Raw genomic sequence first — 23,026 nt, 5'->3', positions numbered from 1 at the left:
GCAAGAAATTAATAAAGGGCAGAAGTCAATTAAATAGAAGTAAATTAATAATAGGGGTAATCATTAACACCAAGAGTTGGTTATTTGAAAATATCAAATAACTGATAAAACATTAGCTTATCTAAGGAAAATAGACACAAACTAAAAACATTAGAGATAAGAGACAAAATGTTGTTCTTATAGGTATTATAATATAATAAGGAAATACTATAAACAAGTTTAAACCAATGAATTTGACAAGGTAAGGGAATTACTTTCTTAAAGATATCAGTTACCAAAATTGACACAAAAAGAAAAAGAATATCTGAATAGCCGTATATATAATATATATATAAGAATATCTGAATAACCATATATGTATATATATTTGTGTGTGTGTGTGTGTGTGTGTGTGTGTGTGTGTAGATTTGTACTTGCCCATGCCAACCAACTTAGTAACCATGTAAGTCTTGAGAACCCTGAACTTCACAGTTAAGGTAAATTGGTGCTGCATACCCATATGAGGGTTTGATTTGCCTTATAAATTCTCAGGAAAATTGATTTTCTAATTCCACTTAGTACTAAAGTTAATATAGAGAGATTTTCTTTTTTCCACCTTTTGTGGTGCAATTTCTATCTCTCCACCACAGTGAAGCTGTAATCTGGTGTTCTTGCTTTATGCAGGGCTCTCCTACTAGAGCTCACACTTTGTAAAGGCCTTAGGTTTTGTTTTCTGTCCACAGAGTCCCTGTAGCTCTCAAAGTCTAAACCTGCTTACCAGAATCATGTATAGGTAGGTCTTCAGAGTCAGCCTAATTCTCTGGCTTCCTGTTCTCACTTTGTTTTTGGTATCTAAGAGTTCTTTAATTTCTTTCCAATTCAGAGATGTTAAGGATTAAACATTGGTGCCCTCCCCCTAAATTCATGGTAAAACCCTACCCCCTAATGTGTTCTTATTAGGAGGTGGAGTCTTCGGGAGGTAATTAGGATTAGATGAGGTCATGAGAGTGAAGTCTTCATGAATGGGATTAGTGTTCTTATAAGAGTCCCAAGAGAGCTTGTTTCCTCTCTCTCTCTGCCATGTGAAGACACAGCTAGAAGTCAGCAGTATGCAATTCAGAAGGAGGGCCCTCACCAGAAGCCCACCATGCTGGCACCGTTGATCTCACACTTCTGACCTCCAGAACTGTGAGAAATAAATTTCTGTTGTTTATAAGCCACAAAGTCCATGGCACGTTGTTATAGCAGCCCAAAGTGACTAAATGACAGGTACATTATAAAAAGTTTTTTTCTTTTGAATTTTGCTCATTTTAATATATTTTAATGAGAAGTTGTCCATAGTGCCTTACATACAAAACTGCATGGAAGGTAAGTAGACGCATATGACCTTTTCGACATTTTTGAAAAAACTCGTGAGCTGAAATGATTTTGCAAAGATACAACATAGATCTATCTGAAATATTTTCCAGTTTAGGCTTTTTGATAAATTACTAACAAGACAATAATGCCACAATCTTCAGAAAAGCAAATAATAATTGCCATTAAGAATACAGTTCAAAGAAGGAATGATGAAAAACAATAATTATATTGGGAAGGGATTAATTATCTCTATAAAATAATATGTTTGATGTAGGCAGGTTAATTTGTTTAAGAATGATCAGTTTGCCAAGGTTCTATTTTCTTTTCTTTTTGCTAAAGCTATTTCAAGATGAATATTTCCAATGACTTCCTTCCTATGCCCAAAGGAGCCTTTAGGAAATGTGATTTATGAAGTGCATCTATTTGCCAAGTCTTTAGGACTGAAATCTGTGATTTTAACACAGTGTCATTTCTTCTTTACTCCAAATTTGCCCCTCATCCATGTGTCCCACATCAGTAAGTGTTACTATTACTTGCCAGAAACCTAGAAGTCATCCTTGAATTTTTATCCTCTATCAACACACATCTATTTTTCAGCAAGTTCCATCAGTTCAACCTCTTCAATGTCTTTGGAAGCTACTGGGTGTTTCCTATTTCTATTCTCTCACTAGGTTTATGCAACTGGTCTCTTTGCCTCCAAGAATGTGTGCTCCAAGGCACCCTTCCTCTGATTCATCAGAGGTGAATTATTTTTTCTGAGTTAGCAAGTGAGGAAATGTGCTCTTGAATAAACATGGTAACATACTAGTATTTCCAACATTGATTTAATCACCAAAGCAGCATTCAGTCTGTTTAGGGGCATAGATAGTGTTTCTTTCTACAAGTAAAAGACCCTGCTCACTTAGGCCTAAGGCTAAGCACAAGGAGAATTTACAGTAACTGAGACAGATATGTGATTCAACTTTTAAACTGAGTGGTCTTTTAAAAACAAAGAGTGATTGGAGACTTATGTTTAGAGGTCACTAAAGAGAAAAATGATGGGATTTAGTACAATTGGAGACAACAAGTAGAGAAGAAAACAGTCATTTCATGATTTATACCCTTCTGAGTTAATTCTATACAATTAGTTGATCACCCTGGTTTAAAAGGGGAAAAAGAGGTTATATGGGAGAAGTTTAAAGAAAATGTGTTCAAATATGACATGTACTTTTAAATCACAAGTGTTGCATGGAAGACAATTACTTAAAATAATAAAACTAAAAAGGAGGCAGCATGGTTCAGTGCCTAAGAACCCAGATGCTGTCCTTAGACGCTTCGGGTTCAAATCTAGGTTCACAGCTTCTTAGATGTGTAACCTTGGGCAAGAAACTTAAAGTTTCTGTCACTCTATTACCAGATTTTAAAAATTGGGAAATTAATAATGCCTACTTCATAGAGGTATTCTGAGGATTTATGGATATATGTAATGCACTGGCCTATACTAACCAAGTGTGAAACATCTTTTTCTTAAACAAATTTTCACTCAAAAAGTCTGTAATTTCCTGTGTGCCAGACTTTGATTTAGCTATTGTAGACAAAAGAACAAAATGCCTTCAAAAATTAACAATGGCGATTGACATTAGAAAAGCAAGAATTTGAACAAATAAAAAAATCAGATAAGGATAAGTGTAATACAGAAAATAAAGCAGGACAATGTAATAGAGAGTGGCTTGGTTAGAGGTCAGTGTATACGGAGAAAAAGTAATAATTTTGAGGAACTGAAATGATTTCCTGATGCATCACACTAGAGCAGTTAAGAAAGTGAAGGATCAAGGAGGACTCTCAGTGTTGACATGAACTACTGGATAGGAATTAATGAATATGATGAGCTGAATAACAACCCCCCCGATATCTATCTATGTTCTTAAAAGATATTATGTTCTTAAAAGATATAATATCATACAAAATATCTTCTCTGACCACAAAGGGATGAGATTAGAGATCAAGAACAGAAACAGAAAATGCACAGATTTGTAGAAATTCAACAACATGCTATTTAACAACCAATGCAACAATGAAAAAAAAATCTAATCAGGAATTAGAAATTATCTGGAGACAAATGAAAACTCAACATGCCAAAGCCAAACCTTATGGGACACAGCAAAAGTTTTTCTAGGGAGAAAATGTATACCTATAAACCCTTATATTAAAAAAGAAAAAAGATCTCAAATTAACAACAGAACTTAACCATGTAAGAAACTGGAAAAACAACAAACTGAATCCCAAACTAGTAGAAGAAAGCAAATAAGATTAAAGATAAGTGAAACGTAGAATAGAAAACAATAGAGAAAAATCAACAAAACTAAAAGATAGTTCTTTGAAAAAATCAACAAAATTAACAAGTCTTTAGCTAGACTGACTAAGGGAACAAAAGAAAAGACAAGACTCAAATTACTAAAATTAGAAATGAAAGTGGGGATGTTATAATCAATGCTATGGAAATAAAAAGGATTATGAGAGTACTATAAACAACTGTATGACCATAAATTAGATAACCTAGATGAAATGTGCAAATTTCCCAAAACAAAACTTACCAAAAGTGAATCACGAAGAAAGAGAAATCATAAATAGAACTATAATTAGCAAGGAGATTAAATCAGTAATCAAAAATCAAAAGCCCTGGACAAAACAGCCTTTTTATATGGTTTTAGGTAAAGGTCCAACTTCATTTTTCTACATGTGGATATCTAGATTTCCCAGCACCACTGGAAAAAAATGACTGTCCTTTCTCAGTTGAATGGTCTTGGTACCCTTGTTGAAAATCATTTGAATATATATATATATTCCTGAACTTCCTATTCTTTTCCATTGGTTTAGATGTCTGTCTTTATGCCAGGATCATACTGTTTTAATTGCCGTAGCTTTGTAGAAAGTTTTACTATCAGAAAGTTTGCATCTTCCAGCTTTGTTCTTTTTCAGGATTGGTTTGACTATTCAGGGTCACTTCTGTATGTAAAATTTCATATGAATTTTAAAATGGGTTTTTGTATTCCTTCAAAAGATTTCATTGAAGTGTGAATGTACTTAATGCCACTGAATTCACTGAACTTGACACTTAAAAATAGCTGTGATGGTAAATTTTATGTGATATATATTTTACAATAAAAAATTTTATTGAGGGGGGAAAAGATACCCACATCCCAATCCTTGGAACCTATGAATGCTACTGCTATGGTCTGAATATTTGTGTCCCCCTCGTAAAATTTATATGTTGAAATACTAACCCCAAGTTAGAATTAGAAGCATTAGAAGGTGGAATCTTCTGAGAAGTGATTAGGTCACAAGAGCTCTGCCCTTATAATTGGGATTAGTGTCCTTAGCCCAGAGAGCTAGCTAGCCCCTTCCACCATGTGAGGACACAGCAAGAAGATGCCATCTATAAATCAGGAAATGAGCCCTTAAAGGGCACTAACTCTATTAGTGCCTTGATCTTGAACTTTCTGGCCTCCAGAACTATCAGCAATACATTTCTGTTGTTTATAAGCTACCTAATCTATGGTATTTTTATAGCAGCACCAACAAATTAAGATAATTACCTTCTATGGCACATTTTAAAAAATTACAGATATTAAGTTGAAGATCTTGAGATGGGAGATTATCCTGAATTATCCAGGTAGGCCTTAAGTACAATCACATGTATCCTTATAAGAGAGAAGAGGAGGAAAATTTGAACACAGAAGGAAAGGAGAAGGCAATGAGACCATGCAGGCAGACAATGGAGTGACAAGGCCACAAGCGAAGGAATGCTGGCAGCCACCAGAGTTGGAAAATACAGGGAACGGATGTTCTCCTAGAGTCTCCAGAGATAGTGTAACACTGCAAACACTGCTTTTTGGTCCAGTGAAACTGATTTTTGACTTCTGGCCTGCAGAACTATGAGGGAATACATTTTTGTTGTTTTAAGTAGCCAAGTTTGCAGTAATTGTTATAGTAGGCATAGGACACTAATGCAGTGACATTCACTGCAGTGGAGAACACCAAAGGAAGAAGAAGTTTTAGCATGGAGTGGAAATCAAAGTTTTTATTTGGACTTTTGATTTTGGACTTTCTGTTAGGCTGTTCTTGCACTGCTATCATGAAACACCTGGGACTGGGTAGTTTACAAAGAAAATAGATTTAATTGGCTGTCAGTTCTGTGGGCTGTACAGGAAGTGTGGTGCTGCCAACTGCTTGTCTTCTGATGAGCGCCTCAGGAAGCTTATAATCATGGCAGAAAGTGCAGCTTGAGCAGGCATCTCACATGGGGAGAGAGGGGGCAAGGGGCAGGAGGGTGGGGGGTGTGTGTCACATACTTTTAAGTAATCAGATCTCATGTGAACTCACTATCATGAGGACAGCACCAAGAGGATTGTGTTAAACCATTTGTGAGAAATTTGTCCCCATGATCCAATCACCTCCCACCAGGCCCTACCTCCAATACTGAGGATCAGAATTTAGTATGAGATTTAGAAGAGACAACATCCAAACTATATCAGACTTATACTTTCTGAGGTACCAGGAAACTTTTGATAAAATAAACGTGTAAAACCATAGAGCTGGATGTAATTCCCTAGGGAGAGAATATATATAGCAGAGAAAAGATCAGGACCCAGGCCTGAACCCTATAGTATGGGAACATTTGGAAACATAAAGAGGCTGAAGACCTCACAAAAGAGACCAGTAAGAGGCATCCAGTGGTCCTATAAGTGTTTAATGAAATGAGGAGAGGTCAACAGTTTTAAATGCTGTTTACAGGTCAAGTAACATTAGATTTGTCAACATGGAGGGCATTTGCTGACCTTAAAAAAGGCATTTACTGTAGAGGGAGACAGGAAACAGGACTAGATTGGTTAAGGAGACTGGGAGGTAAGAAATTGGAGATGGCATGAAGATGTCACCTTTGTAGTATTGCCTGGCTTATTCAGTCACATGTGTCAGGTTACTATAACCCATACTATAATTTAGAATTTTGTATAATTGACAAAATTCCATATGAGATATCTATATTCCTTTATAGCTTGGAAAAAAGAAAACGTATATGCAAGTGTAATAACCACTTGTCTGTTATTGAATGAATGTATTGAAATTGTCTAGATTATGGCCAGTGTCTCTAAAAACTGGGTATCAGGACTTTTAATCTGTATTTGAAAATCCTGTATGATCTATTTGTACCATAGTAGGTAAAATAGATTAAATACCAATGCATATATTGGGAACAAATGGTAATAATTGGTAATGAGTGTGTCACATGATAAAGAATTCCTTTTACTGTCCCCTTTCCTCAAATTTTTCTACTCCTAGAATTCAACTTCTATTGAAAAAAATTCAATCTGAGTGTAGATTGTGTATTTTTAATATTGCAGAGTAGAAACAATCATGTAAGCTGAGTTGTTTTTATGTACAAAGGATTCCTTATTGGGACATTATTGCTCATTTAAGAAAAAGTAGGGAGGACATTATTTTTGTTACAAAAGATAGGCTTGAGAGCTTTTTTTGTGTGTGTGTAAAGATGATACAAACACAGTGTTAAAATTCTGGAAAATTATTTAGTCTTCTGCCTGACATCATCATTTTAGGTCCCTCTATCTCTGGATGCCAGATAAAACCTCATTTCACAAGATTTAGATTGAAACTTTTTTTTTTTTTTAACATATGAGCATGTATCTTTTGACAACTTAGTATTTTTTCATATATTTAAAAATCATGAAATGACCTAATTAAATGATTAAAATAACGGATACAGTACTTTTCATAATAGTTAAAAATTTAAAAATATTTTCTTCATAGGTGAGTTTTCCTAAAATGAGGCAAGAGAGAGAACCCTTTTCCATTAAAAAATCAAGTCCTTTAGTATGTAGAACATTACTTCAAAAATGCCACAAGATTTCCTGATAAAATGATCATTATATATATACACATAAATTCATTTATAAATGCAACTAATATGTATATGTGTGTGTGAATGTATGTATATATGTGAAATAAATATAGTTATGAAATATATATGAATATAAATCATACCCAAATCATTCAATGAGGTTTTTGTTTTGTTTTGTTTTGTTTTATCCTGGACTAACATGTGGAAGCAATTTTTACCCCTCAAAAACATACAGACAACCAGATTGCTTTTGCTCCTGGGAAGTCCTTGGGAGAGAAGGAAAAATATTCCTACTTAATATGACAAAAGATAGTTCCTGGGAAGTTCAAACATAAAACTAGAAACAGATTGACTTCCTCCTCATCATAGAACTCCCAGGGCAGGGAGTTGGGCTCGTACTTGGATCTTCTCTGTGTCTGTAACACAGGTTACCTAAATAGCTATGTGCCGGCTTTTCCTCCACAACTTTGATTCTTCTTGCTCCAGCAGGTATCACCAGCACTTCTACATAACCTGTAAGGGTCAATAAAACATGAAATAAATCTTGAGTTCCTTCAAAATCTCTTTTCTTGATTGACTTGCCTTTTGTTTTCCTTTTGGTTTTGGTTATTGCTATGATATTTCAGTACTTACGTAAAGAAAAATTTTTATATATAAAAGCTGTCATGATTTCCAGTGAAGTTTCTTGGAAAGATGTTGAGCCTACAGCACTATGGAGGACAAACAGGCACTTTTATTTTATATAAAACAACAAAAAAAGCTCATTGATACCTTATGAATTGTGAGGAGACAAAAAACCCAGTGGAACAGCCTGGTTAGAAACACAGTGGATCGTGAAATAGAACAGAAAACCTCAGATTTTGTTGTGGGAACTTCTTTAGGTTAGAAAGTGTGGGGAAAAAGAATATATAGCTGAAGAAAATATAGCAGGCCTGGACTAAATCCCTGGAGTACTGAAGTATAGGAGAAGAGAGATCAAGCATTTTCTGGAGGATATTAACAAAGGGTTTTGAAACTGATGCCGGCGACAGAAAGTGTTAGGTCACACCAAGCAGTCTAGGGTCATCTCTGAAGATGTCAGACAGCTAGACTCAAGGCAAAATTAGGTGCTTCTCAGGACACATTTTCCAGCAGATATTAGGGATATAATGCTTGAAGAGAAATCAAATGATAAGGTAAAGTGAGATAAGAGAAAATGTGTAGAAAAATACAGACTCAAGTTTCACTTAGTGCAGAATAGTGAGAACAGATGCCTACTTTTGCTTGAACAGTTATTTTCCAATTATATTAAAATATTGTTCTTAGTAGTTCTGTGCAGATCCATGTATCTTATAAAAGTCTACCTTCTAAGCTTTAAAAAAGGCACAAGAGCTAATTCCAGACTTGTCTCCTATTTATTAATTATTCATCTTCCTGAGAATATTTAGATACTTGGCATATACCAAAAGGTAGCATATACCCCACCTGGTGGCAGTGGCTGGAATTAGTGCCATGTGCTTTTAGAATCGTAATTTCCATTCAAGAACGCAGTTTGTTTAACTATTGAATTGTACATTTCAGCAACACTAAGCCATTCTCAGTAACATTAAACATAAAAGCACTGTCATTTTTTCACATGAACAAAATACGCAGCAATTAAAATGGAAACAGATGCATAATGGCTATTTGCACATAGAAGTCAGGTATGTGACTTCTGCCTTCAGTGAGCTTATAATTGAACTGGAAAGACAGGCATAACTATCTTATATAAATGAGTTGAATACAATGGCAAATATCATGTTAAAAAGGTAATACACAAAATGATATGGTTAACTCTCGCTGAAGATTATAAACCAGAGTTGTTGAAGCTACTACCTTCAAGGCTTCACTGCTATTTTTATTCACAGAGGTAGGATTTTTTTTTTTTCCCTGTTAAACATTACTCATACTTGGGAAACACTGTCATCAGACAGAATCACTATGATTCAGAAGAGAGAAAAACTTATAAAGGAAAGCTTCACAAAAAAGTAAATAGATGAACTGCCTTTGGGGAACGGGTAGGCTTCAGATACATACAGAAAAAGGATGAGTTCACTGTGTATAAGGAAGAGTAAGGGATATGTGGTGTGGTTACTGGTACTTGAATGAAACAATTCTGATGGAATGAGAAGATGTAAGACAGTGGCTTTATTAAATAGAGTTTAAATGCATGCCCAGGAGAATGAATTTATCGATTTGAAACTATCGAACATTCTATAGCAAGGATCTCGGTAATTGGATCCTGGCTTCGAGAGGCTTTGTCTAACAGTGATATCCAAGATGAACAGGGATATAGTTGTGGGTGACAGTGTCAGGGCACTAATGGTAAAATCCAGGAGTAGTGGAGCCTAAGGGAGAAAATCCAGAAGATACTCTGTAGAAAAAAATTTCTGAACTTAGTAACCAAAAGAAAGTGGGCATAATAAATATTGAACACAATGCTTTATTATTAGCTATGTGAGAATGGGACATCATTTACAGGAACATGAAAATCAAGAGAGAAATCATCTAGGTTTGGTAATAACTGAATAAATTTGGTTTTGCAATTTGTATCTAACAAAATGGTACAACACACTAGTAAAAACATCCAGTAAGAACTCTGTAACATCTGGAATCTAGAGAAAAGTCACACTATTGACGTAGCTTTGCGAGATATCCTTGCAGAATCACCAAGTTAAGGCATGGAAATAAGTGGAGAAAATCAAGAAGAGAAATCAAGGACTCAACTTTGGTGACAGTCATAGTTTTTAACAAAGAGATAAAAATAAATCGGGAAAAAAGATAGAGGAATGGGACCAGGCGCAGTGGCTCACGCCTGTAATCCCAGCACTTTGGGAGGCCGAGGCAGGCAGATCACAAGGTCAGGAGATCAAGACCATCCTGGCTAACACGGTGAAACCCCGTCTCTACTAAAAATACAAATAATTAGCTGGGTGTGGTGGCACACGCCTGTAATACCAGCAACTCAGGAGGCTGAGGCAGAAGAACCACTTGAACCTGGGAGGCAGAAGTTTGTGAGCTGAGATCATGCCTCTGTACTCCAGCCTGGGTGACAGAGTGAGACTCTGTCTCAAAAATAAAAAATAAAAAAAAAAAAGAAGAAGAAGAAGAAGAAGAGGAGAAGAGGAGAAGAAGAAGGAGAAGAAGGAGAAGAAGGAGAATTATGAGAAGGAGGACATCTGGTCTGTTTTGGGAAGTGGGACCCTATGGATGAGAATATCTCAAGAAGAGTTGCTGGTGAACTGTCAAAAGCCGTATGTCAAACATGAGGCAGCAAAGAGAAAGGTGACCAAAGAGAGTCTTCTGAGTGTTCCAGTCAAGAGATAACTGTTAATCTCCAAGCAAATGAATTCAGCAAAGTGTTGGGAGCAGATGTTGAACTTCAGAATATTAAAAAAGAGGAGTAGATATAACAAAGTAGAGCTAGTATGTGCAAATTCTTGTTTGAGTTTAATGGTACTCTCTGAGGTATATTATACATTAGAGCTATAGTTATATCTAAGTTTATAGCTATATTTACAGCGATTCTCTTTTATTGAGTTGGGATGACTGAAAGGAAAGGTTAGACTGATTTTCAAGAAGATAGGTAGAAAGATATTAATCAAACACATATGAAGAGAGAAAGCCAATGACTGGGAGTTAAATACTTTCAGTAAATAAGCCATTTGGCACAATTAACAGTGTACTGACTTAGAAGCTTAGAAGTTGGATCATGAAGCCAGTGAAGTCAATATTGTAAATTTGATCCTCCTGTGCACTTTGCACACAGTAACATCCTATTTTATAACCAGAGATCCCATTTTTAATCAGCCATCTTAAAATGTTGATATCATTCTTCATCTTCATGGTAACAGTGAAGTAACAAATGCCATATTTTGAAAAACTGTATGTGCTAATCATTAGTATAGTTACTTTACATAAATTATTAATTTTAACCATAATTATAGTCTCCAAGGTGGATATTACACTTCTAATTTAATATGATGAGAAAATAAAGATGGAGGAAAAAATACACTTTCCAATACTGCATTGTCAGTAATTAGTTGACCCAAGCTTTGAACTCAGGTCTGTCTGTTTCTCCTGTTCACTTCCTGCTACAATTCACTGCAACTATTTACTAAAATACAAAATAATAGTTAACACTAGGACTCTCCCATTGCTGTGGCAAACAACTACACACACAAAAGCTCTTACAGCATGTCCTCCTTATACTTCATTTTCTTATACAAAGAATAAAACATTTTATGCCCATTTTCTTCTTAGTATATACTGATAACTATGCAGTTCAACAACTGGCCAATACGTAATTTGCCTTTCATTCCTCTAAAAATGTATCACTTGGCTAGGCAAATTACAATGGAAGACATGATAAAGTACTAAGAAAAAACAAAAAACAAAAACAAAAACAAACGCTTCTTGAATTTATTTTCCAGCTCCAACAAAAATGATTTAGCAAACTCTAAGTAGAGCACAGGGACTGAAAACACCCATGTGTATCTGCACGTGTGTTACTCATATAATATATTCAACGTGCGTGGCCAAACTGGACAAAGAGGGCTGCATGGCCTTTAAAAAATTCTAGGAAGTACATAGCTATAGGGATAAAATCGTCTCAAGAGAAATAAATACAACATTCCTGAAGTCACAAGTAGATGGTGCCTGTGATAGAATTAATAACTCATGCAGAATTTTTAAAATAGAACGTTATACAAATTTAGCATTTCATTATTAAACTAGCAAATATTAATGGATCACATACTATGCTGACAATTACAAACATGGTGTTAAACAAAAATAGCATTTTTTTTTCTCATCGAGCTTAAGGCCTAATGGCATAGGAAAGACAAGTGAACATAAAATTATAAATGTGACTAGAGCTAAACGATATGGATACAAACATGTTAAACATCACTAAAATAGTCACTAGTCATAAGAGGTGTCACTTCTGGGATCACTTCATTAAATAAATGATCTTTGAACTGAGAACTACGTGATATCTAGGCATTCATCCATCAAAGCCAAGAGAAAGCTGATCGATACACATTTGGAAATTCCAGATGTGGGTATGTGTGGCGGAGGCTGGTGGGTGGCAGTGGGGGCATGGTCAGTGTAAGCACCTGTAAGGACTCAGAGAAGGAAGAGGACCTTGGTGTGACAGGAGACTGGAGAGACAGATAGGGACAACACATGTAGACCTTAAGGTCTAAGCTAAGAATTCTGGTTTCTTCCCTGTGAGCAATATGAAATTAACATAGAGTTGTAAGGAAGAAAGTGGCCTGGCTAACCTTTAATATTTGTGTGATCTTAGGCATTGCTGATATTTTCCAAATAAACATGGTAGGTAAGTTTTAATATAACTTACCTACAGTGAACAAAAGTAGAAATTAAAGTGGAATAAAAAGGGGATTTGAAATAGAAATCTGGGAAAATATATATTCACATAACTACAGTCAGAATAAAAAGAGTCACTGATTTTTAATGGTATTTCTGTTTTCTATGCTTAGTAGAAATATAAAGTGTTACAATTAAATAAAAGCATCAGTGCTAAATGTGCATCTGTATTCTGTGAACTGTTTCCAGGCATACTAAATAAATATGAAAGAATATTCTTTAAAACTCTAATATCTTTAAATTTCTTTAGTCTTTCAAATTTTTTTGAATTTCTGCACTATAAAAAAAAAACTTCTGCCATCACAATCAGGTGGAAAAAGCTTATTATAATTACATTTCCTAGTTGAAAGTCTGAGAGCCTGTTTCAGCTAAGTATTTGTTTACTTTTTCTAAATGAGTGCTGGCAGATTTTTGATGTTTGGGACCTATCACCTTTTTCACCATTTTGAAGACTGAGAGTTTGATCTGCAATTTACCATAGGCCTTACTCATTTCCGGGCTTTAAGATGTTCAGGCTCACTTATCTTTTATTCTGTTTAGGCCTAGCAAACAATTTACATTCATACTTTAGAAGACTGTGACTAATTTTCTTTTCTGAAGGACTGTTTTATCTAGAATGAACTGTTTTCTCGATTACTCAAACATAAATGGCCTGTTCTTTGTATTAAAATTAATTCATGTATTAGGCTCAGAATTCTTGTTCTTTTCAAAAAGAAATTTAAACTAGGAAAATGTTGGTATACGTAATATAAGCATATCAATGATGAAAACAGCATATCTAGAGTGGGCACAGTGGCTCATGTCTATAATCTCAGCACTTTGGGATGCCAAGGTAGGAGGACTGCTTGAGCCCAGGAGTTGAGACAAATCTATGGAACATAGTGAGACCCATCTTTACAAAAAACAAAATTAAAAAAAAAATTAGCTGGGCCGGGGTGGTGCATGCCTCTAGTCCCAGCTACTTGGGAGACTGAGTTAGGAGGATTGCTTGAGCATGGGATGTTAAGGCTACAGTGAGCCATGCACCACTGCACTCCAACTTGAGCAACAGAGTGACATGCTGTCTCAAAAAGTACAGTATAATTTTAAAAAGAGAAGAGTATATTTGACATAAGCATATCAGTCATGAAAATAGATACCAATATTAAGGGTACAAGACACATGCCCAGGTAACAGACTAATGTAAACACAGAAAATGTTTGCTTCTTCCCAGTAAGCTTAAGATCCTGAGTATAAAGCATTTTCTGTACATAAACCACATTTTGGGATCATTATATTTCAGTAAAGACAATATCATATTTTGTTGTAAATTACCTTAAATGCATACTATGTGGATCATTCATAATTTCAATCTCACATTCCCCGAGTATTAGTAATTATAGATGAGAAAACAAGAGAGGATGAACTTTGCTGTTAAATCTATTTGGAACATTATCTCACATCTTCTGACTCCTCTTGGTTGTATGCTACACTGTCATGGACCCTCTGTTTCCAAAAATGCACTCCCTGATAATGTAGCAAAAACATTAAGAAAAAAATAAAGATGGAAAGCTGAAAATCTGAACATTACTATTCTCAATGGTTGCTTTAGGCTGTTACAAATCATTATTTTCCAGTAGACATCATTCTTTGCATTGGAGAATAAGGTCTGTAGAAACCTGATAACATTAGCCAATGCAAATTAGATTATTCCCTTGCTCTTCTAACTTATTAAATGTACAACAGATGACTTCATATTTTCATTATTGGGAAATGGCCTTGTTAGGATTTTTGGCTCATATCACATGTATTGTATGTCATCACAAAAATCATTTAATACCCATTGCAAGTCTTCAATAGAATTAGAACTATAATCTCTTAAGTTAAATTCAATGTAATTTGTGTCCCCAAAGATTGCAGGGATTAATATTTATGAAAAAATAAAGAAAAATTACCTGCTCCTCTGGTGTGATTAAAATCCCCTTTAATGATCTTGCACGATTTTCCATTGCCATTGCATACACCACAATGATCTTCCCTCGCAAGAGACCCTAATAAACCATCACAGCCAACTTTCTGTAACAAGAGAATGACAGCACATCATAAATACAGGTATTCTTTTTTTGTTTTACTACTAATTTGGGACAAACATAGTCTCTATAAACCAGATATATTTAATTGTAAAACATATAAAATGTCATATTATAAAATGTCATATTCTCTGGTGCAAGCTAATACAACAAGCCAATGTCAAATAACATACGTAAAATTACCAAGATAGTGATGAGAGCTAACCTACCTACATACCTTCCTCTCTCTTTCTGTTTCTTCCTTTCTATCTATCTTTCTATCTTTCTTTTTCTTTCAGATGGGGTCTGGTTCTGTCACCTAGGCTGGAGGGCAGAGGCTCCATCTCGGCTCACTGCAACCTCTGCCTCCCAGGCTGAAGCCAGCATCGCACCTCAGCCTCCTGAGTAGCTGGGACTACAGGCATGTGTCACCATGCTGGATTAATTTTTGTGTTTTTTTGTAGAGACAAGGTTTCAACATGTTGCTCACGCTGGTCTTGAACTCCTGAGCTCAAGTAATCTGCCTGCGTTGGCCTCCCAAAGTATTAGGATGATAGGTGTGAGCCACTCTGACCAGCATAGAGTATCTTTTATAGTAAGTATTAAATTACACCATAAAGTAATTTGGAAAAAATATTATCGAGAAAAATGTAATGTACGTAAGTCCCAAAGGAAATCACATTTCTGTTAAATGCAACATGATTAATTTAATTCCTTCTACTCAACAAAGAACAGATATACTTCACTATATGGATGGCTTAACTTTTAAAGTGATTGTAAAGTAAGTGCTAAATGGTAAATATTAACTTTCTGGAAAACTGAGCATAGCTGTTTATTTTTACTACAGTTCATAAATCAACTGTAGTTTATTTTATCCCTATCTCCTTTGGCAGCTAGCACATGAATGTGAGTAAGAACTCCTCACAACCCATGGTTGCTTTAAGAAAATATGAACAGTTGGGGAATTAATTTTTATAAGCTCCCAGAAAAATTTTGTTAATATGAATCTTCTAAGGCCCAATCAATTGCCTCTTTTCTTGTAAATAATGTTTGCTTCCCATTGATGAGGCAAAGTTGTACATACTTAAAGGGCAGAATTTAGTATGTCAGTACCGTCAGAAATAAATGGTAGTATTACACAATTCCTCCTAATCAAGAAGGATTTGGAACAGAGACTGATGATACATCCATTTATAATAGGTTCCAATTATTTTAGAGGAAATTTTAAAATATTAAATGCAACGGAAAGAAAAACAGAATCTTTGTGATTGGTGCTGCTGGTGTTGGGGTGGAGGAAGCTAGCAGATTATTAAATGCAGCTGCAGGATGGATATGCTGGGAGCAAAAGTCACATTAAAACTGCACAAGACAGCATTCTTTCCTTTTGCCAAGGGGGTCCTATCAGTGTCAAGAGGTACAAAGTGTTAGCACAGAACTCTGATCAGTAAGTCAAAGCTTATTCAGGGAGAAATAAAGAGAATGTGTAGATGAAAGAAGTAGCCATCACAGGAAATGCTCAGAACACAACCAAGTATGTGAAGAGAACATTAAGCAGGAGCCTGACCTGGGAGTCCTGGGTTGAGAAGAAAAGTCTCTCCATGTTCAAATGGGGAAAAAGTTGAGGACAGCTAGAGTGTTTTTGAAATGATAAAAGTATCTTTATTGCTCTATCCGTGGTACACAGATTGCCTCTTGGCAAATGGTAAGAAAACAGTAAATAATAGTTCAACTACGAAATAAGTTGGTACTTAGCAGTTTTTTAGTTTTTCCCAATCCTTTAACTAAGATATTACAAGGTCTGTAAATCTAAAGTAAAAGTAAGGAATAGACATATATACTACAGGTCAATAATCATATATTTTAAAAATAAAAGATAAACATTTTGTATCTTATAATTGGTAGTTTTAAGTATCCACACATATCAAAATATGCTTACATAAATCCAAAAGTTGAAGATGAACTACTTTGAAGAGGCAGTGCCACGTCACTGGTAGCAAGTACCTGAGGTACCACTGGTGTGCGGGAGATACGCAAATAACATGATCATACAGGCTCCAGCCTTCTTTATCGTTTTCAGTAAGGGAAACGTCACCGAACCAAACTGTGTCACCAGAGAAAGTTGTCTGCTTTTGATTGCCTTTCATTCACTAAGTCTGTAATGCTATATTCAGCTTTGGTGCTATATATTCAGTGATAAAACACTCTAGTCAAACCCCCAATTGCTAAGGGTTGTCAGAAAAACTAGAGAGGCATGTTTTCAATTTTATTGAAAGACTAAATGAAGCATTTTAATTAAAAAGCCAGAATCTTGAAGTGTTTTAATGCCATTATAAGTCACAATCCATTTCAAATAATTCTAATTTAATTATAATCATCAGGTCCACATAGTATTTGTGCAAAATCTTTGTTGTTTTTGCTGTAATTTTAATTTTTACCCAGGGACTTTTTAAAAGATTTGGCTTATACAATACTGTTAAGTAAAAAGCATAGCAATTTAGGCTATTATATTTGACATACACAATTTAAAAATAAATTCATTTAAGACATACAGTAATCTAACAGATTTACATATAATGATGAGATGAAGGCTTCACTAGTAAAGCATATAGTTCTGAAAACAAAATACGTATAGGTAAAATATCTATATTTTTTAATGAAAAACTACATTTTGGTAATTGCCATATTCTGTTAAAGAATAAAAGAAATTAATATATAGTCAAAAGACTGCTTCTTATGCCAGTGGTTTTACATGATTCTATGCTTTAAAACTTATAGCCTACTGGCAAAATACAGAATCTCAGAGCTGGGAAAGCATTTAAGTTTTGTGTTGTTCCCAGCTTCTTACCCAGAAGTGCATATGCTTCTGTTGGACCACGGATTGATCCATTCATTGCTTGAAATTGTTTTCAATTTTTGGCATTTGTGTGCATGTATATGTGTATGTGTGTGTTCAGTTGTACATTTTTCTGAGGAAAAAAATTTCATTAAATTCTCAAAGGAGTGTATATAGCACAAAGTCAATGACCAATGGTCTACCAACTTTATTTTACAGATCAATTAATGCATGCAAATATATTTTAAGTGATTTGCCCAGTAACAGTTTCCTAAAGGCTGTCATGGACTCAGTGCCACTCCACTCAGCAACCTATTTCATTGCTAAAGGATTTATTTTTCTCCTGCTTCTGGAAGGTTTATCAGAAACTATTTAGACTAAGGAAACCTGCTTTCCCCAAGGTTGTAGCCACTTCCTGGGGCAGCTTGTATCCAAACAATAGTAGATGCTGGGAGTTAAATGGCCTGATTTTCTCACCCAAAATGGTAACAACCCTCAAGCCCCATGCCAGTTTAAGTGCTTCCCACGGGGTCAGCTAAGGTCTTGTGACTGCACCAGAGCCTGATTTCACACTGTGCCCAAACCTGCCTCTTCCTTATCTCCACATAGATGATGATCATGAAAACACTTGGCATTAAACTTTGCGCATATTGATCTTCCAGGGAATGTCAACTTGAGACAGTGGGAGAACCATGACTAGCAACTGCTCACTTCTACACTTTGATCTCTCCACTATGCTCTTCATAATCACTTTAACAGGAATCCTATTTTTTCTAAACATAGATGAAAAACACACACATGCATGTGAATGGAAATTTTTTAAAAGAAAGAGAAAAGCAAATAAAATGTTTATTATAAGAAAGTTGAATATGCATTTAAAAATCATCTGATTCAAGTATATTGAGGATACTTGAATATGAGTTATAAGGTCAATTTTATTGATTTTTGCCTCATGGCTCAGTCTTAGACACAAGGCAAGGAGAACTAGAGTGCTTGAATTTTTGGTCTGAAATATTTTGATATAAAATGTCCAAAGTGCTCCAAGTTTAAACCTGTAATATGTATATTACACAATCAAAATCTCAGATTCTTTCAGTTAGTAATAGATTTTACGGAGTACCAAGTCAAACCCATCATTACACACATGAAAAAATGAGGTTTCAAAGTAAATCAGACTTGCTCAAGGTCACAGTCGAGGCAGGACTATAGCAGTATCTTTTGAATCTTAGTCCAAAGCTTTCAACCATACTGTGAAGTTGCTCAATGGTCCCACAATTTTCCTTCAACATATAAATTCTTCTTTTTGGAATGTCTTACCTGGCACCTGCCATTTGCACAGATATCTAATCCCTGATACCCACAAGAAGTTCCATCCATCACTTTTTCTGATAGAAGAATAGGCTGTTCTTTTCCAATGGGAGAGCAAAACAAGGCACACGGTTTTTCTACATACAGAATGGATAAAAAGAAATGAGAAAAAGTTACTGCATACATATGTTTATCTTAAGCTTCCTTTTTCAGAATGGTTATTGAGTAAAAAATATAATTCAATGCTAATTAAGTAATGTAATATTAGAGTAGATAACATTAGATTTCTATGTGTAATACATTAGGTGCCTGGAGACGTTCAATGAATATTAATCTTCTAAGAAATCTGGCTTCAAATTACCTTAAAACGTATCATTTGTTATTTTATGGCTCAATATATTTAGCACACACAATCCAGACCTCCTCCCTGAATAATAATTGGCACACTCCAATTTTATGATCATATTTTTTTGAAATGATATCCTCTTCAACTTTAGTAGGCACCAGGATTCTACCTATCTTTAAGTCCTGGTTAAGATTTACTTCATGCTTGAATTATTTCTTGATGTCTTACTTCTAAATTTCAGTGCACTAATTTTTATTTCTACATAGTTGACATTTTCTAATTGAAAAAATGTCTAAAGGGAGAAACAAAAGCCTCTAAGATGAAAATTCTCATGAAATTTTCTATTACTGGGATTGTAGTAACAATTGCATTTGTAAAAAACATTTGTTACTAGGATTGTTACTACAATGCAACAGAAATATTGTTCTGAAATGCAATACCATCCCATGAGAGCATCCACAGTTATGTGCAACTGCTGATGTGCGTGGGAGAACTCTGTCCCCTTCACCACTTATGCAGAAACCATGCCGTTGTATACAGTATCTAGGTTGAGAACCATGACCCCAGGTAAATAATTCCCAAACAGCTGCCAGTCTTCGTTGTGCCTCATTCAGCAATGAGATAGGATATTTGGGGTTAAAACACTTGCCTTTCAGGCTCAGAAAGTGGCACGATATTTTTAAAGTGTTGTGTCCATTTCGAAGCCTCCTACAGAAGAGCTGTAGTATTTGGTAACACCAGTAATACTATTATCCAAATCTGAAACCTCAGAGCAATTTCCATGCTACATTACTACTCTATTGGCTTGACACCAGTCAGGTCCTTTACTGTTTATTAAGCTTATATAAATAGAATGGAAAAAAGTTTACAGTCTCTGACACTGATCTTCCCTTATGTCTTCAGTAAAGTTCCACGTATGCTGATGGGATGCTATAAATACCAAATAACAGCCAGAGGCAAGGAACAGGGTATCACTTTGCAAAGAGAAGACAGACAGTTAAATGAGCCTTTAGAAGTGAACATTTCAAACAGTTTTCACATGTGGCTTCTGAATACTGCTCTCAACAATTTTGGGGAGTTGGAACATGGCCTTTAATGTGCATGGTTTTGAAATTTTCCTTTAAGATGCCATTATAAGCTGCAATAAAGCATTTCAGTGTGCTCTCACACCTCAAAGTAGGTTATGTTTATTCAATGACTGCTTACTATGTCATATCTTTGAACTTAAAAACAGCTGCTATAATTGTAACACTTTAAAAGTGGTATATATAATGCTCTTTCTGTAGTTTTCATTGAAGAGAAGAGCAAACCAGATATATGAATAAATAATATTGAAAGGAGTCTCCTAGAAAATTCCATTCATATTTCAAGCAAAAATTCAGATAAAAATCTTTGTATTTCTCCTTTTATAACGTATTACAAATACACTCTGCTGACTTCAGCTGTACAGATGACATAAACATTTGATACCACTCTTCATTTTTGGAGTATGCCCTCAAGGCTGTGACATTGTAGTGATCCATGTAACATGCCATACTTGGCAGGCAGGCTCTGTCTTGATTTAAGAGACCAACTGTTTCCAAGATATGCATTAGACATGGATTTCAGCCAAATTTTGGCACACACAAAGTATGTGAAATACCTAAATGTTGAAGCCACGCATGTCTTTTCTCTAAAAATAAATGTTCACTGCTGCATTGCTACCCCACATTTAATTCTCCTAGGCAGGGATTCATGTATTATATAACAGATATAGCCACTTGTATTTTAAGGTGTCACATGTTATTAAGACGATGTTTTTTAAAGAATTGTATACTTCTATTTCTTCCATAGTGCTATAATACATGTAGGCTAGTGACTGTTGTATATTTTATCTGAAATATAGACTGATGAGTTTGTTTGATACGTGTTGCAAAATCATCACAAATGGTATCCTGCTGATTATATAAATAGCTATTGTGGATTATTTGATGATATAAATCACTTTATAAGAGTCAGAAGTCCCTTTAATTGTGATTTCTAACAGCTTTAGTGTTTTAAATTGATACACATCCAACTCTGATTTTCTTTTAATTTGGAGAACACCTATTTTCTGTATCTTATTTCACACATAATTAAATGGGTTTCAAATAAACTTGACATTATTAACTGTCACAGCCAGTTGGAAGTAGAAACAGGATTAAGACTCAAATAATCAGAAAATTTTCATGATGTGAACAGTCATATTGATTATATTTTTACAATAAAAAGTTACTGGCTATGTATTCAAATTTATTTAACAAATATTCATTGGACACTTAATATACAATAGATGATACACTAGGGACAGACATTAGAGGGAATGCAGACACAATAAAATGTGCTATTACAGGTTGTGTGTGTGGTACTTGGAAGGCACACATAATTTGGAGGATCAGAGGGATTCTTTCTTCCTAGAGGAATTGACATACACCGAGTCCCAAAAATCAGCAGAAGTGTTCAAGGTAAATAAATAAAGAATGATGTCAAAGCTTGAGAAGGAAAGCTTATTATGCCAAAACCCAGCTGGTGTAAAGGCCCAAAAATAAGAGAACAGATGTATCTAAGGGGTGGAATGGAAGTCAGTCTGGCTGTATAGGAGTCTACAAAAGAGAATGATGGAGATGAGGCAGGAGAAGTTAAAGGGGGCAGGCCATAGAAATATCCTTATAAACCAGGTGATCAAGTTTGTGCAACTGAAAAGCAAGTGTTACCTTCAACGAGATGGGACACACTAAAGAGGATCAAATGGACATGAATAGGAAGGGTTATGATCATGAGTTTGGTCTTAAACCTGCAAATATCCAATTAGATATATCAACGAGGGGAGTTGTACATACAAGTTTGGAGCTCAAATGGAAAATCTAGTTGAAGATGTAAACTCATGTATTATTTGCATATTTAAAGTAATGGGAACAGATAAGATCACCTAAAAAGACAATGCAGAGTGAAAACAGAATAGTGTTTGAAGTAGGCAGAAAGAAAATATGCCAGAGATGTAGCAGGAAAGCCAGGTCAGTGTTACAACACAGAAACCAAGCAAGGCACACGAGTGTTCCAAGAACCACAGGGGTGAGCTGCCACCTTAATGTATTTAAGAGTCAACTAAGAAGAGGATGGGAAACTATTTATTACGTTTCGTTTCCATGACACTCCTGGATGACATTAGAAAGACTTGTGTTGGTGGAATCCAGACTGAAGGGAAGAAAACAAAGGGCTGGGATACAGGCAGGTCTTTTGAGAAGGGTGTCTGTGAGGAGAGAAACGTGTAGGTACACCAGCTCAAGATGGCTATGATCTTGAGGGGAAGTTTTTATGTTTTAGTGGGAGAGTCTTAAATATGTTAAAAAATTAAATGTGAATGATCCAAAACAGAGAAGATTAACTATATGAGAGAAAGTAGGGGTAATCAATAAGATAGCTGAAAAGGGAAGATGGGGATGGTATCAAGGCCACAACTGGAGGGACTGGACTTGGAAAGAAGGAATTAAAATTCTGCCATATAGCAGAAAGCAGATGAGGTATCCTAAGTTAGGCTAACGTGTTTTGATAGCAGAAAATAAGGAGGTAATCAATCTGATGGCTGCTATATTTCCCCCCACCACCACTAGTAGTGGAATAATCTGCCCCATTGTTTGGCTGTTTCCATTACTGCTTGTATGTAGGTGCTATTCTGAGAAAAGGGTTTCATCAGATGGGGGTACTGAAATGGACAGCCAATGGAGTTTAGGTTATTGAGAAGAATGTAATTGGAATGATGGAAAGCAAAGTTCAAATTGACTAAGGGGAGAAAAGAGAGACTAGTGTCATCATAAACAATGAAATCAGAT

The 23,026-nt window shown here is 35.3% G+C and overlaps 1 protein-coding gene across 1 annotated transcript in view; it reads right to left on the bottom strand.

The window, feature by feature from the left end:
* The window catches only part of ADAMTS19 (ADAM metallopeptidase with thrombospondin type 1 motif, 19), a 285,046-nt gene that overhangs the window by 71,997 nt on the left and 190,023 nt on the right, over positions 1-23,026 (bottom strand). Inside the window, exons 15-17 of the mRNA XM_011942132.1 lie at positions 18,842-18,969; positions 14,578-14,698; positions 7,667-7,747 (exon numbers count right to left, since the gene is read on the bottom strand). Of these exons, the coding sequence (XP_011797522.1) occupies positions 7,667-7,747; positions 14,578-14,698; positions 18,842-18,969 (330 nt within the window). The remainder of the gene's footprint in view (positions 1-7,666; positions 7,748-14,577; positions 14,699-18,841; positions 18,970-23,026) is intronic.

The sequence above is a fragment of the Colobus angolensis genome, unplaced genomic scaffold (genome assembly GCF_000951035.1).
Source record: "Colobus angolensis palliatus isolate OR3802 unplaced genomic scaffold, Cang.pa_1.0 Scaffold206, whole genome shotgun sequence".
In the NCBI taxonomy this organism is placed as follows: domain Eukaryota; kingdom Metazoa; phylum Chordata; class Mammalia; order Primates; family Cercopithecidae; genus Colobus; species Colobus angolensis.
This window is presented reverse-complemented; position numbering and strand designations above follow the sequence as displayed.